At 53.5% G+C, this 15244-nt stretch overlaps 1 protein-coding gene across 1 annotated transcript in view; it reads left to right on the top strand.

Moving 5' to 3' along the window:
- Positions 1-4417: 4417 nt before the first annotated feature.
- LOC144489583 (histone-lysine N-methyltransferase SETDB1-like) overlaps positions 4418-15244 on the top strand; it is a gene marked incomplete at its 3' end in the record, with an annotated part of 33250 nt that continues 22423 nt past the window's right edge. The window contains exons 1-4 of the mRNA XM_078207450.1: positions 4418-4508; positions 11019-11247; positions 12363-12532; positions 13869-13951. Coding sequence (XP_078063576.1) covers positions 11045-11247; positions 12363-12532; positions 13869-13951 — 456 coding nt within the window. The remainder of the gene's footprint in view (positions 4509-11018; positions 11248-12362; positions 12533-13868; positions 13952-15244) is intronic.

Below are 15244 nucleotides of genomic sequence, written 5' to 3' on the forward strand. Positions count from 1 at the left end.
CCACCTCTACCCTATCCAGCCCCTTCATTATCTTGGAGGTCTCTATAAGATCCCCCCTCAGCCTTCTAAATTCCAATGAGTACAAACCCAATCTGCTCAGTCTCTCCTCATAATCAACACCCCTCATCTCTGGTATCAACCTGGTGAACCTTCTCTGCACTCCCTCCAAGGCCAATATATCCTTCCGCAAATAAGGGGACCAATACTGCACACAGTATTCCAGCTGCGGCCTCACCAATGCCCTGTAGAGATGCAGCAAGACATCTCTGCTTTTATATTCTATCTCCATTGCGATATAGGCCAACATCCCATTTGCCTTCTTGATCACCTGTTGCACCTGCAGACTGGGCTTTTGCGTCTCATGCACAAGGACCCCCAGGTCCCTTTGTACAGTAGCATGTTGCAATTTTTTTCCATTTAGATAATAATCCAATTTGCTATTATTTCCTCCAAAGTGAATAACCTCGCATGTGTCAACGTTATACTCCATCTGCCAGATCCCTCGCCCACTCACTCAGACTGCCCAAATCTCTCTGCAGACCTTCTACGCCCTCCATTCGATTCACTTTTCCACTTATCTTTGTGTCGTCTGCAAACTTTGTTACCCTACACTCAGTCCCCTCCTCCAGATCGTCTATATAAATGGTAAATAGTTGAGGCCCCAGTACCGATCCCTGCGGCACGCCACTAGTTACCATCCGCCAACCAGAAAAGCACCCATTTATTCCCACTCTCTGCTTCCTGTCAGATAGCCAATACCCAATCCACGCTAACACCCTACCCCCAACTCCGTGTGACCCAATCTTCTTCAGCAACCTTTTGTGAGGCACCTTATCAAACTATTGTCTGACTTAATGTTTCCTAAAAAACCTTACACTTCCTCCCTTGTAATTGAGATTTTTTCTAACGGATCAACACATCTCTCAGAGACACTACCAGTCAACATGTCCCTCTCCTTTGTGAATACTGATGCAAAGTATTCGTTTAGGATCTCACCTACTTCCTTTGGTTCTAAGCATAATTCCCCTCCTTTGTCCCGGAGAGGTCCGATTCTTTCCCTAACAACCCTCTTGTTCCTAACGTATGTATAAAATGCCTTAGGATTCTCCTTAATCCTGTCTGCCAAGGACATTTCGTGACCCCTTTTTGCCCTTCTAAGTCCCTGTTTGAGTTTTTTTCTACTTTCTCTGTATTCCTCCAGTGCTCCATCTGTTTTTAGCTGCTTGGACCTCAAGTATGCCTCTTTTTTCTTTTTGATTAGACCCAAAATTTCACTGGTTATCCACGGCTCCCGAATCCTACCTTTCCTATCCTTCCTCTTTACAGGCACATGCCTGTCCTGCAGTCCCATCAACTGCTCCTTAAAGGACTCCCACATGCCAGATGTGGATTTACCCTCGAACAGCCTCTCCCCAATCAACAGCCACCAAATCCTGCCTAATCCGGCTTCCCCCAATTCAGTACCTTACCCATAGGACAACACTCATCTTTTTCCATCACTGTCCTAAAGTTTACAGAATTGTGGTCACTATTTGCCACATGTTCCCCTACTGAAACTTTGAAGACCTGACCGGGCTCATTCCCCAGTACTAGGTCCAGTATAGCCCCCTCTCTAGTTGGACTGTCAACATATTGTTCCAAAGAAACTTCCTGTACGCATTTTATAAATTCTTCCCCATCCAGGCCCCCAGCCCTAAACGATTTCCAGTCTATGTGAGGGAAATTAAAGTCTCCCACTACAACAACCCTATTTTTTCTGCACCTGTCCAGAATCTCCTTACATATCCGTTCCTCAACTTCCCGTGGGCTGTGTCCACGCCACCCCGAATCTAACCTACACATCTTTGGACACTAAGGAGCAATTTAGCATGGCCAATCCACCTAACCCGCACATCTTTGGACACTAAGGGGCAATTTAGCATGGCCAATCCACCTAACCTACACATCTTTGGACACTAAGGAGCAATTTAGCATGGCCAATCTACCTAACCCGCACATCTTTGGACACAAAGGGAACAATTTAGCATGGCCAATCCACCTAACCCGCACATCTTTGGACACAAAGGGAACAATTTAGCGTGGCCAATCCACCTAACCTGCACATCTTTGGACACTAAGGGGCAATTTAGCATGTCCAATCCACCTAACCCGCACATCTTTGGACACTAAGGAGCAATTTAGCATGGCCAATCCACCTAACCTACACATCTTTGGACACTAAGGGGCAATTTAGCATGGCCAATCTACCTAACCCGCACATCTTTGGACACTAAGGGGCAATTTAGCATGGCCAATCCAACTAACCTGCACATCTTTGAACTGTGGGAGGAAACCGGAGCACCCGGAGGAAACCCACACAGTCACGGGTGAGAATGTGCAAACTCCACACAGACAGTGACCTGAGGCCAGAATCGAACCCGGGTCTCTGGCGCTGAGTGGCAGCAGTGCTAACCACTGTGCCGCCCTGTTGAGTGAGTGGGCCAAAATCTGGCAGATGGAGAATGTGAAGTTTTTCACTTTGGTAGGAAGAATTAAAAAAGCAGAGAATTGATTGGGGCGGCATAGTGGTTAGCACTGCTGCCTCACAGCGCCAGGGACTCGGGTTCGATTCCTGGCTTGGGTCACTGTCTGTGCGGAGTCTGCACCTTCTCCCCGTGTCTGCGTGGGTTTCCTCTGGGCGCTCCGGTTTCCTCCCACAGTCCAAAGATGTGCAGGTTAGGTGGATTGGCCGTGCTAAGTTGCCCCTTAATGTCAGGGAGATTAGCGGGGTGAGTGTGTGGGGTTCCGGGGAGTAGGCTCTGGGTGGGATTGTGGTCGGTGCGGACTCAATGGGCCGAATGGCCTCCTTCTGCACTGTCGAGATTCGATGATCTTAAACAGAGAAGGGCTGCAGAACTTTGAGGTGCAGAGGGATCAGGGTGTTGGAGTGCATGAGTCGCAAAAGGTTGGCCTGCAATTGAGAAGGATAATGGAATGTTATCCTTCGTTGATCCACGGTTGGACCTTCCAAATGGACTTTTATTAAACTCACTGCGGGACAGCAGTGCTAACCATTGGCATCAAGTGTGAATCATCTTGTAGCCTTCTATCAAATCCCCCCTCAAGCCTCTTCGCACTCAGCAGGACAACTGCAGCTTTTCCAACCCCGCCTTGTAACTAAAACCCCTCACACACTCTCTGGTAAATCTCCCTCCACACCCTCACGAGGACCTTCACACATCCTTGGTGAGGTGCAGTAGCCAGAACAGCACATCGTTGGACACTAAGGGGCAATTTAGCATGGCCAGTCCGCCTAACCTACACTTCCTTGGACACTAGGGGCAATTTAGCATGGCCAATCCCCCTAACCAGCACGTCTTTGGACACTAAGGGGCAATTTAGCATGGCCAATCCACCTAACCTACACTTCCTTGGACACTAAGGGGCAATTTAGCACGGCCAATCCCCCTAACCTACACTTCCTTGGACACTAAGGGGCAATTTAGCACGGCCAATCCCCCTAACCAGCACGTCTTTGGACACTAAGGAGTGTTTTGAACTAAAAATTCACCTATTTGCTGGATCAGAGAGAACAAAGCAGTAGCCATTCGGCCCTTCCAGCCTGTTCCCTCCCTCCCCTCAACAACATGAGTGGAGATGGTCAACGAGGAGAGGTCAAAGGGCGCTCCCACACTTCCTCCATCTGATTGGCCGCCTGTGAGTACTGTTTGAGGTCCCAATTGGTGGAAAGAGACGTCAATCAACCAGTGGGCGGGATTACAACCCCACTCGCATCCCATTGGCGGCGGCGGACATCAAGTAGCCGCCCCGGCAGTGCAAGGGGCCAATCGGAGAGCCAGACGAGGGCGGGACCTAGGCTCTGATTGGTGCGGGGGGCACGTCCTTCACCTCCAGGGGCGGGCTTGACGTCCCGCTCCCCCTTCCCAGACCGTCAGCGGAGTGACGTCACACGCCGACGAAGTGGGCGGTATCGACGCCTCCCATTGGCGGCCAGCCACGTCAATTAATGCGCAAGCCATGTCTGATTGGTCGGTGAAACGTCCATCACCTTTGGGGGGCGGGCTTACATCTCCCCCTACTTCGCGCCCCCTCAGCGTCATGACATCAGAGGCAGGTTACGTCGGGGGGGGGCAGGCCGATGGCTCCTATTGGCAAAGGGCCACGTCAGTCAGAGGGGTCGCGTCGTCCCATTGGTCAGTGAAACGTCCATCAACCCGGGGGGCGGGCTGAAATCCGTTGCCCGTCAGCGTGATGACATCACACGCAACTTTGGGGTGTCAAGAATAGGCTTCCCATTGGCGGCCAGCCACGTCAATCAAGGTTGTCGACGCCCGATTGATCAGTCGGCCCTGTCAATCAAGGAGGATCCGTGCGTCCATTGGCTGGGACCTCGAGGTCCCGCCCCTGCCGTTCAAGGTGGGTTGCGCCCCCCGCGCGGTTTGTTTGGCGCGGCGGCGGCTCCGGCTCCGCGGCCGCCATTAAATTCTGGGGGGGCGGCGGAGGAGGAGGTAAGGATTTAAAATGGAATCTGCTCACCGGTAAAGGGGGCGATGTGCTTCCTCACTGCGACCTGATCAGTAAAGGGAGCAAAAATTCTCCTCAGCGGCGGCTTGGCCATCGAGAGTGAAGCCTGTTGTTATCGTGTGAGGAGGGGGGAGGGTCTCCCTGAACGGGCCCGTCCGCCCGCCGGCTTTCAAAATTCCCTCGAAGTGCCGGGCAGAGGGCACTGCGGCTGCGCCGTGAGGGAGGCGGTCCTCTTTGCGGCTGCGCTGTGCCCGGCCGCTGGCACTGCGCTTGCGTTCTGTTGGATGTCATGCTCGGCATGCCGGCATGGCGTCTGCGTCATGTTGGGCCGCCGGCATCGCGCCTGCGTCGTGCCTGGCTGCCGGCGCTGCGTGTGCGCGCCGCCCTCCACTACCGGCAGCGCGCGTGCGCGGCGAATGAGCCGGTTGGTAGCGCGCCTGTGCAGTGAGAGGCTGGGTTCCTAACTTGTCTGGGATGGTTGGCCGCGCCTGCGTGGTAGCACCCACCGCATGGCTTGCTGGGAGTTGTAGTTCTCTTCCCCCTCTCTGCTGTTTGGAGCCATTGGAAGCAACTTCCTGCAGGTACCTGGAATCTGGGATGTCGCCTCCTTCAGCCCTCCACCTCTATCTGATTATTATTGTCACATGTATCAGGATACAGTGAAAAGTATTGTTTCTTGCGCGCTATACAGACAAAGCATACCATTCATAGAGTACATAGATTTGATTTATTATTGTCACATGTATCGGCCTCTTTTAAGGTCAAACCAAATAAACAAACTCGAGTTAAATCAGGACCAAAGTAAAAGGGGCAGCTCCCCAAAAGGAGGGGGAACAGCCCGAATAAAAGTCAAAGTACAAAGGAAACTTGAAAACATCAAATTATAATGTGATTATTAGGGTCGATAACGCACCCCAACCCCTGCGGGGCCCAATGGGCGCGGAAGGCGTCACCTGCGCGCCCGTGGACACCGCATGCTCCCTCTCCAGGGACACCTGGCCGTGAACGTGGCCGCGGTAGAGGGGAAGACAGTCAGGATGGACGGCCCCCTCGATCGCCCGCTGCCTGGACCGGTAAATGGCGCGTTTCGCCGGGCCCAGGAGCAGGTTCACGAGGAGGTCGCCATCCCGACCCTCCCCTCTCCGCACCGGGTGTCCGTAGATCAGGAGCGTGGGACTGAAGTGCAAACAGAACATCAATAAAAGGTTCTTTAGGAAAACATAAAGGGAGTGCAGCCTGAGACACAAAACATAGACATGGTCCACGGACTCCACAAGGCCGCAGAAAGGGCGGTCTTCGGAGCCCGTGAACCAGTGAACCCTACGGTTGTGCAGAACTGCTGCATGCATCACCCTCCACCCCAGGTCCCCGACGTAATTGGGGGAGATCCCTCCGTAGAGGGACCTCCAGCAGGGACCTCCGCTGCCAACAAGGCCCGCCAAGGTGTATCCGGGCGACAGGCGAGGAGGCGGTAGTGGAGGGTGTGCAGCAGCAGCCCGCACAGGAAACGCCTCCGCGCGGTAGAAAAAGGCACGGAGGGCATTTCCGCGAGGCGGCTCAGGCTGTGGGGCACCTCACCCAGGGAGGGGGGCTGAGGCTTTGGGCCAATGTGGAATTCCGTCCGAACAGGGGAACGCTCGGACAGGATCCCACCGCACGCCTGCGCCGCCGCGAGTTTGCGTGCAGTTTCGGGGCCGAGCACGACCGTCCTAAGGTCGTCCCCGCGCGCTCAGCCAGCACGTGGGGGCTCATCCAGCCCGCCCCTCCGCCATCCAGCACGTCCCCGATTCTGGTCACCCCGGCGTCCACAGCCCCCCTCTCCGCCAGCCACCTGAAGTTATACGGCTGGAGGAGCGGATTCCTGAGCAGCGGCTCTCGTATGAGAGCCGCTACTCCTGACGGGGGAGAGCTGCGTCGCGAGGCGACCGTGTTCCAGACCGTGAGGCGGTCCTGGTAAAAGACGGTCACATGTATTGGGATACAGTGAAAAGTATTGTTTCTTGCGCGCTATACAGACAAAGCATACCGTTCATAGAGAAGGAAAGGAGAGAGTGCAGAATGTAGTGTTACAGTCATAGCTAGGGTGTAGAGAAAGATCAACTTAATGCGAGGTCGGTCCATTCAAAAGTCTGACAGCAGCAGGGAAGAAGCTGTTCTTGAGTCGGTCGGTCGGTGCGTGACCTCAGACTTTTGTATCTTTTTCCCGACGGAAGAAGGTGGAAGAGAGAATGTCCGGGGTGCGTGGGGGGTCCTCGATTATGCCGGCTGCTTTTCCCCGAGGCAGCGGGAAGTGTAGACAGAGTTAATGGATGGGAGGCTGGTTTGCGTGATGGGACTGGGCTACATTCACGACCTTTTGTAGTTCCTCGCGGTCTTAGGCAGAGCAGGAGCCCAGACCAAGCTGTGATACACCCAGAAAGAATGTTTTCTATGGAGCATCTGTAAAAGTTGGTGAGAGTCGTAGCGGACATGCCAAATTTCCTTAGTCTTCTGAGAAAGTAGGAGCTGCCTTTTTCAGTGGGTTCACGGGTTAAATCGATGAGTTTAGAAGGATGAGGGGGGGGATCTTGTTGAAACTTGCAGGATGTTGCGAGGCCTGGATAGAGTGGACGTGGAGAGGATGTTTCCGTTAGTTGGAGAGACTCGGATCCGAGGGCACAACCTCAGGCTAAAGGGACGACCCTGTAGAACCGAGAGGAGGAGGAATTTCTTCAGCCAGAGAGTGGTGAATCTGGAATTCATTGCCACAGAGGAGGCCGGGTCATTGAGTGTATTTGAGACAGAGAGAGATAGGTTCTTGATTGCTAAGGGGGATCAAAGGTTCATAGAATCCCTACAGTGCAGAAGGAGGCTGTTCGGCTCATCAAACCTGCACAGGCAACAATCCCCATGTATTTACCCTGAAAATCCCCCTAACACGAAGGGGCAATTTAGCACGGCCAATCCACCTAACCTGCACATCTTTGGACACTAAGGGACAATTTAGCACGGCCAATCCACCTAACCAGCACATCTTTTGACACTAAGGCACTCTCTCATTTCCTTCTCTATGAACGGTATGCTTTGCCTGTATAGCGCACAAGAAACAATACTTTTCACTGTATCCCAATACATGTGACTGTCATAAATCAAACTAAGGGACAATTTAGCACGGCCAATCCGCCTAACCGGCACATCTTTGGACTGTGGGAGGAAACCGGAGCACCCGGAGGAAATCCACGCAGACACGGGGAGAAGGTGCAGACTCCACACAGACAGTGACCCGAGCCGGGAATCGAACCCGGGTCCCTGGCGCTGTGAGGCAGCAGTGCTAACCCACTGTTCCACCCTGGATTGGTCCTACTTATACAATTCTAACAGGGCTAGACAGGGTAGATTCAGAAAGAATGTTCCCGATGGTGGGGGGAGTCCAGAACTAGGGGGTCATAGTTTGAGGATAAGGGGTAAACCTTTTAGGACTGAGGTGAGGAGAAATTTCTTCACCCAGAGGGTGGTGAATGTGTGGAATTCACTCCCACAGAAAGTAGTTGATGCCAAAACGTTGTGTGATTTGGAGAAGGAATTAGGGGGCTAAAGGGATCGAGGGATATGGGGGGGAAGGGGGGGGGGAATCAGGATATTGAGTTGGATGATCAGCCATGATCAAAATCCTCAAACTCTGACCCCCTAGTTCTGGACTCCCCCCACCATCGGGAACATTCTTTCTGAATCCACCCTGTTAGAATTTTATAAGTTTCTATGAGATCCCCTCTCACTCTCCTAAACTCCAGTGAATATAATCCTAACTGACTTAGTCTTTCCTCATATGACAGACCTGCCATCCCAGGAATCAGCCTGGTAAACCTTTGCTGCGCTCCCTCTATAGCAAGGACATCCTTCCTCAGATAAGGAGAGCAAAACTGTGTCGGGGGTCAGTGCAGATTGGAGGGGCCGAATAACCTCCTGCATTGTAGGGATTCTATAATTCTATCTGTCTGAATTAGCCAGGAGGTGCTGTGCCCAGGATAATAAGGCCATAAGACATAGGAGCAGAATGAGGCCACTCGGCCCATCGAGTCTGCTCCGCCATTCAATCATGGCTGATATTTTTCTCATCCCCATTCTCCTGCCTTTTCCCCATCACCCCTGATCCCCTTATTAATCAAGAACCGATCTATCTCTGTCTTCAAGACACTCAACGACCTGGCCTCCACAGCCTTCTGCGGCAAAGAGTTCCACAGATTCACCACTCTCTGGCTGAAGAAATTCCTCCTCATCTCTGTTTTAAAGGATCGTCCCTTTAGCCTGAGGCTGTGCCTCTGGTTCTAGTTTTTCCCACTAGTGGAAACATCCTCTCCACGTCCACTCTATCCAGGCCTCGCAGTAACCTGTAAGTTTCAATAAGATGCCCCCCTCATCCTTCTAAACTCCAACGAGTACAGACCCAGAGTCCTCAACCGTTCCTCATACGACAAGCTCTTCATTCCAGGGATCATTCTTGTGAACCTCCTCTGGACCCTTTCCAAGGCCGGCACATCCTTCCTTAGATACGGGGCCCCAAAACTGCTCACAATACTCCAAATGGGGTCTGACCAGAGCCTTATACAGCCTCAGAAGTACATCCCTGCCTTTGTATTCTCCAGAAATGAATGCTAACATTGCATTTGCCTTCCTAACTGCCGACTGAACCTGCACGTTAACCTTAAGAGAATCTTGAACGAGGACTTCCAAGTCCCTTTGTGCTTCTGATTTCCTAAACATTTCTCCATTTAGGAAATAGTCTATCCTCCATTCCTCCTCCCAAAGTGCGTAACCTCACACTGTTCCCCATTGTATTCCATTGTAAGCATGGGACCTACAGGCCAGTGAGCCTCACATCTGTGGTGGGTAAATTGTTGGAAGGTATTTTGAGAGACAGGATCTACAGGCATTTAGAGATGCAAGGACTGATTCGGGACAGTCAGCGTGGCTTTGTGAGTGGAAAATCCTGTATCACAAATTTGATTGAGTTTTTTGAAGGGGTAACCAAGAAGGTAGATGAGGGCAGTGCAGTTGATGTTGTCTACATGGACTTTAGCAAGGCCTTTGACAAGGTACCGCATGGTAGGTTGTTGCATAAAGTTAAATCTCACGGGATCCAGGGTGAGGTAGCTAAATGGATATAAAATTGGCTTCTTGACAGAAGCCAGAGGTTGTAGAGAGTTGTTTTTCAAACTGGAGGCCTGTGACCAGCGGTGTGCCTCAGGGATCAGTGCTGGGCCCACTGTTATTTGTCATTTATATTAATGATTTGGATGAGAATGCAGGAGGCATGGTTAGTAAGTTTGCAGATGACACCAAGATTGGTGGCATAGTGGACAGTGAAGAAAGTTACCTCCGATTGCAACAGGATCTTGATCAATTGAGCCAGTGGGCTGACGAACGGCAGATGGAGTTTAATTTAGACAAATGCAGGGTGATGCATTTTGGTCGATCGAACCAGGGCAGGACTTACTCAGTTAATGGTAGGACGTTGGGGGAGAGTTACAGAACAAAGAGATCTAGGGGTACATGTTCATAGCTCCTTGAAAGTGGAGTCACAGGTGGACAGAGTGGTGAAGAACGCATTTGGCATGCTTGGTTTCATTGGTCAGAACATTGAATACAGGAGTTGGGACGTCTTGTTGAAGTTGTACAAGACATTGGTAAGGTCACACTTGGAATACTGTGTACTGTTCTGGTCACCCTATTATAGAAAGGATATTATTAAACTAGAAAGAGTGCAGAAGAGATTTACTAGGATGCTACTGGGACTTGATGGATTGAGTTATAAGGAGAGGCTGGATAGACTGGGACTTTTTTCTCTGGAGCGTAGGAGGCTGAGGGGTGATCTTATAGAGGTCTATAAAATAATGAGGGGCACAGATCAGCTAGATAGTCAATATCTTTTCCCAAAGGTAGGGGAGTCTAAAACTAGAGGGCACAGGTTTAAGGTGAGAGGGGAGAGATACAAAAGTGTCCAGAGGGGCAATTTTTTCACTCAGAGGGTGGTGAGTGTCTGGAACGAGCTGCCAGAGGTAGTAGTAGAGGCGGGTACAATTTTATCTTTTAAAAAGCATTTAGACAGTTACATGGGTATAGAGGGATATGGGCCAAATGGGGGCAATTGGGATTAGCTTAGGGGTTTTAAAAAAATAAGGGCGGCATGGACAAGTTGGGCTGAAGGGCCTGTTTCCATGCTGTAAACCTCTATTACTCTATCTGCCACTTCTTTGCCCACTCTCCTAACCTGTCCAAGTCCTTCTGCAGCCCCCCTGCTTCCTCAATACTACCTGCCCCTCTACATATCTTTGTATCATCTGCAAACTTAGCAACACTGCCTTCAGTCCCTTCCTCCAAATCGCTAATATCTATTGTGAAGCGTTGTGGTCCCAGCACTGACCCCTGTGGAACACCATGAGTCACTGGTTGCCAACCTGAAAAGGACCCCCTTACCCACAGCCTCTGACGTCCACACCCGCTCTTGTGCCCCACAGGAGAGTTCGGGGAGAGGGCGGCAGCGATGGCGTCGACAGACACCATGGAGCTGGCAGTGGAGGATCTGGGCATCTCGATGGAGGAGCTCCGCGAATGGATCGACAAGGAGCTGGAGAAAGTGGACTATCTGAAGCAGCGCAAGGCGGCTCTCCGGGAGCTGGAGAACTGGGTGGAGAGGAAGGAGGCCGAGGTGGCCCACGTGGACAGCCTGTTCGAGGACGCGTCCAGGTACCGCTGTCCCTCCCTCGCCCCTTCCCTCGTCACCATCTCCCTGGCATTTACCCAGTGACGTTCGCAACCTCGGGATGTCTGAGTGTTTCCCCACCGCTGCAGGAATGACAGATGTGAGATATAGAAACCCGACGGCCAATTTCTACACAGCAAGAGCTCACAGCTGAGAGCTGCTTCATTTTTAGCGATGTTGGTTGTGGGGTGATTATTAGCATCAGGAGAGCGGGGAGAACTCCACCCTCCGACAGCGTGTCGCTCCCCCGGCACCCAGTCTGTCTCAGCGCCCAGTCACCCCCGGCAGCACGGCGCTCCTTCCGTGCCTGGTCTCCCCCTACGCTCTGCCCCCTGGGCGCCGGGCCTCCCTCTGCGCCCTGCCCCATCCTCTGCGCCCGCCCCTTGGTCCCGCCTCTCCCCCTGCACCCCGCCCCCTGGGCACCGGGCCTCCCTCTGTGCCCTGCCCCATCCTCTGCGCCCGCCCCTTGGTCCCGCCTCTCCCCCTGCGCCCCGCCCCCTGGGCACCAGGCCACCCTCTGCGCCCCGCCCCCTGGGCACCGGGCCTCCCTCTGCACCCCGCCCCCTGGGCGCCCGGCCACCCCCTGGGCCCCGTCCCCCTGGGCGCCACCCCTCCCCCTGCGCCCCGCTCCCTTGGCGCCCAGCCTCTCCATAGCGCCGCGCTTCCACCTGTGCTGGCACTGGGAAAGTTGGCCTGGCCTAGGAGCTCTGAAGTGCGGGCCCGAACCCCTGTTCTGCTGTCTCTCAGACCAGAGAGTGAGGCAGCTCCGGGTTGGGCCTCCGACTGTGGGCCAGCACACGGTGTCTGCAGTCTAAGGCTTGGGGGTGCCAATCTCCATTGGGGGAATGAAGTTGGCGGAGGTAGTGGGAATGGCAGCTATTGGCCAGAGGGTGTACGGGCAGTGCCAATCTCAGCTATGGTTGTGTTTCCCGATTGAATAGCCCACCCCAGCAACAGTACGGACTTGTGAACGAATGGTGGTGGGCGGGAGGGAGGCAGTTTCTGATCTCAGCGGACTAACACACATTGAAGGCAGTTCCTGACCTTGCCCCCCCCCCCCCCACCTCCCGTTTCCCCCCCAATCCTTGTGTCCACACAGGTCGGTGGTCGTGTGTGAATCAATGGTGAAGGACTTGTACAGTGACCTGGGGCTACAGTACGAGGAGGAGGAGGAGGCAGCGGCTGCCGGGAAGGAGGGCGCCAAGTCGTCGGAAGTGATTGAGATCCTAGATGACGATGACGACGATGATGTCATGGCTGTGGAACCTGGTATGGAGGGCCCTGACCCTTTCCCATCATCCTTTGGGTGTGACCGTGCCCTGACCCCTTCCCATCATCCTTTGGGTGTGACCATGCCCTGACCCCTTCCCATCATCCTTTGGGTGTGACCGTGCCGTGACCTATTTCCCATCATCCTTTGGGTTTGGCCGCACCGTGATCCCTTCCCATCATCCTTTGGGTGTGACCACGCCCTGACCCCTGTCCATCATCCTTTGCATGTGATCGTGTCGTGATCCCCTTCCCATCATCCTTTGGGTGTTACCATGCCCTGACCCCTTCCCATCATCCTTTGGGTGTGACCGTGCCCTGACCTCTTCCCATCATCCTTTGGGTGTGACCGCACCGTGACCTATTTCCCATCATCCTTTGGGTGTGACCGCCTGGGTTTTAGACAGTGGGGAGGAGAGGGGGGGACGGTGCTATCGGAATTCAGAGCCCCCGGGCGGACGGTATGGGGGAGGGGGAACACACTGGTTCAGATCCCACCACCGCCACTCGTGGGAACTGAACTCAATAAAATCTCGGTCATAGTGACTTGTGATAATCGTCAAAAAAAACATCAGGAACCGAGGCATATTCCATTCATAGAAACTTCATAGAATCTCTACAGTGCAGAAGGAGGCCATTCGACCCATCGAGTCTGCACTGACAACAATCCCACCCAGGCCCTAACCCCATAACCCCACATATTTACCCTGCTAATCCCGCTGACATGAGGGAGAATTTAGCACGGCCAATCCACTAACCGACACATCTTTCGGACTGTGGGAGGAAACCGGAGCACCCGGAGGAAACCCACGCAGACACGGGGAGAACGTGCAGACTCCGCACAGACAGTGACCCAAGCCGGGAATCGAACCCGGGTCCCCGGCGCTGTGAGGCAGCAGCGCTGACCCACTGTGCCACCCTGCCACGGCCTGAATAGTCATTTAATAGAATCCCTCCAGTGCAGAAGAGGCCACCGAGTCTGCACTGACTCTCCGACAGAGAATCTTACCCAGGCCCTCACCCCCTGCCCTGTCTCACTCACCCCAGACATTCACCATGGCCAATCCACCTAACCCGCACATCTTTGGACTGTGGGAGGAAACCGGAGCACCCGGAGGAAACCCACGCAGACACGGGGAGAACGTGCAGACTCCGCACAGACAGTGACCCGAGCCGGGAATCGAACCCGGGTCCCTGGTGCCAGCAGTGCTAACCCACTGTGCTGCTTTAATCTCATAACCCCCCGCCATTGCGAGCAGATGTGTTTTTGTTGTGTCGGTGCCTATTCTTCGTGCCGTTTACTGACCGCTCAAACTCTCTCTCTCTCTTCCAACAGTGGAAACGGGGCAAGTCCCGAACGCGACCTCGACAATATCGACCGTGACGGCGCTCAGCAAGATCACCCGCGAGCCGTCCCTGGTGAGTGCGCTGGGCGAGCTTCGATACAGCGGCCAGGCGACACCCTCTCATCCACAACCATCCCCCATCCCGGGCTTTGCCAAGCACGTATCACAGCACGGTGGCACAGCGGTTTAGCACTGCTGCCTCACAGGGCCAGGGACCCGGGTTCGATTCCCGGCTCGGGTCACTGTCTGTGCGGAGTCTGCACCTTCTCCCCGTGTCTGCATGGGTTTCCTCCGGGTGCCCCGGTTTCCTCCCACACTCCAAAGATGTGCAGGTTAGGGGGATTGGCCATGCTGAATTTCCCCTTAGTGTCAGGGGGACTAGCTAGGGTAAATGCCTGGGGTTATGGGAATAGGGCCTGGGTAGGATTGTGGTCGGTGCAGACTCGATGGGCCGAGTGGCCTCCTTCTGCACTGTAGGGATTCTCTTCTGTTCTATTCTAATTCTATTCATGTGCGGGTTACATAGAACAGTACAGTACAGAACAGGCCCTTCGGCCCACAATGTTGTGCCGAGCTTTATCTGAGGGTTAGGTGCATTGGCCATGCTAAATTGCCCCTGACAGTCCAAAGATGTGGGTGGCCCAGTGGGTTAGCACTGCTGCCTCACAGCGCCAGGGACCCGGGTTCGATTCCCGGCTCGGGTCACTGTCTGTGCGGAGTCTGCACGTTCTCCCCGTGTCTGCGTGGGTTTCCTCCGGGTGCTCCGGTTTCCTCCCACAGTCCAAAGACGTGCTGGTTAGGATGGATTGGCCGTGCTAAATTCTCCCTCAGTGTTACTCAAACAGGCGTCGGAGTGTGGCGACCAGGGGATTGTCACAGTAGCTTGATTGCGGTGTTAATGTAAGCCGACTTGTGATACTAATAAATGAAATAAGGGGTAAGTCGGAGCCTAAGATATCATCAGGAACGTATCCAATTTACCTCCGATTAAACTGGTGAAGCTTCCCATTGGGAACTTGCTGGGCTGACACCCTTCTGCTGTCCCTGGCCTCGGAAAGGGTCCAGAGGAGGTTCACAAGAATGATCCCTGGAATGAAGAGCTTTTCGTATGAGGAACGGTTGAGGACTCTGGGTCTGTCCTCGTTGGGAGTTTAGAAGGATGAGGGGGGGATCTTATTGAAACTTACAGGACACTGCGAGGCCTGGATAGAGTGGACGTGGAGAGGATGTTTCCACTCGTAGGAAAAACTAGAACCAGAGGCACAACCTCAGGCTAAAGGGACGATCCTTTAAAACAGAGATGAGGAGGAATTTCTTCAGCCGGAGAGTGGGGAATCTGTGGAACTCTTTGCCACAGAGGAGACCG

This window comes from Mustelus asterias, unplaced genomic scaffold (assembly GCF_964213995.1).
Source record: "Mustelus asterias unplaced genomic scaffold, sMusAst1.hap1.1 HAP1_SCAFFOLD_2329, whole genome shotgun sequence".
Classification (NCBI taxonomy): domain Eukaryota; kingdom Metazoa; phylum Chordata; class Chondrichthyes; order Carcharhiniformes; family Triakidae; genus Mustelus; species Mustelus asterias.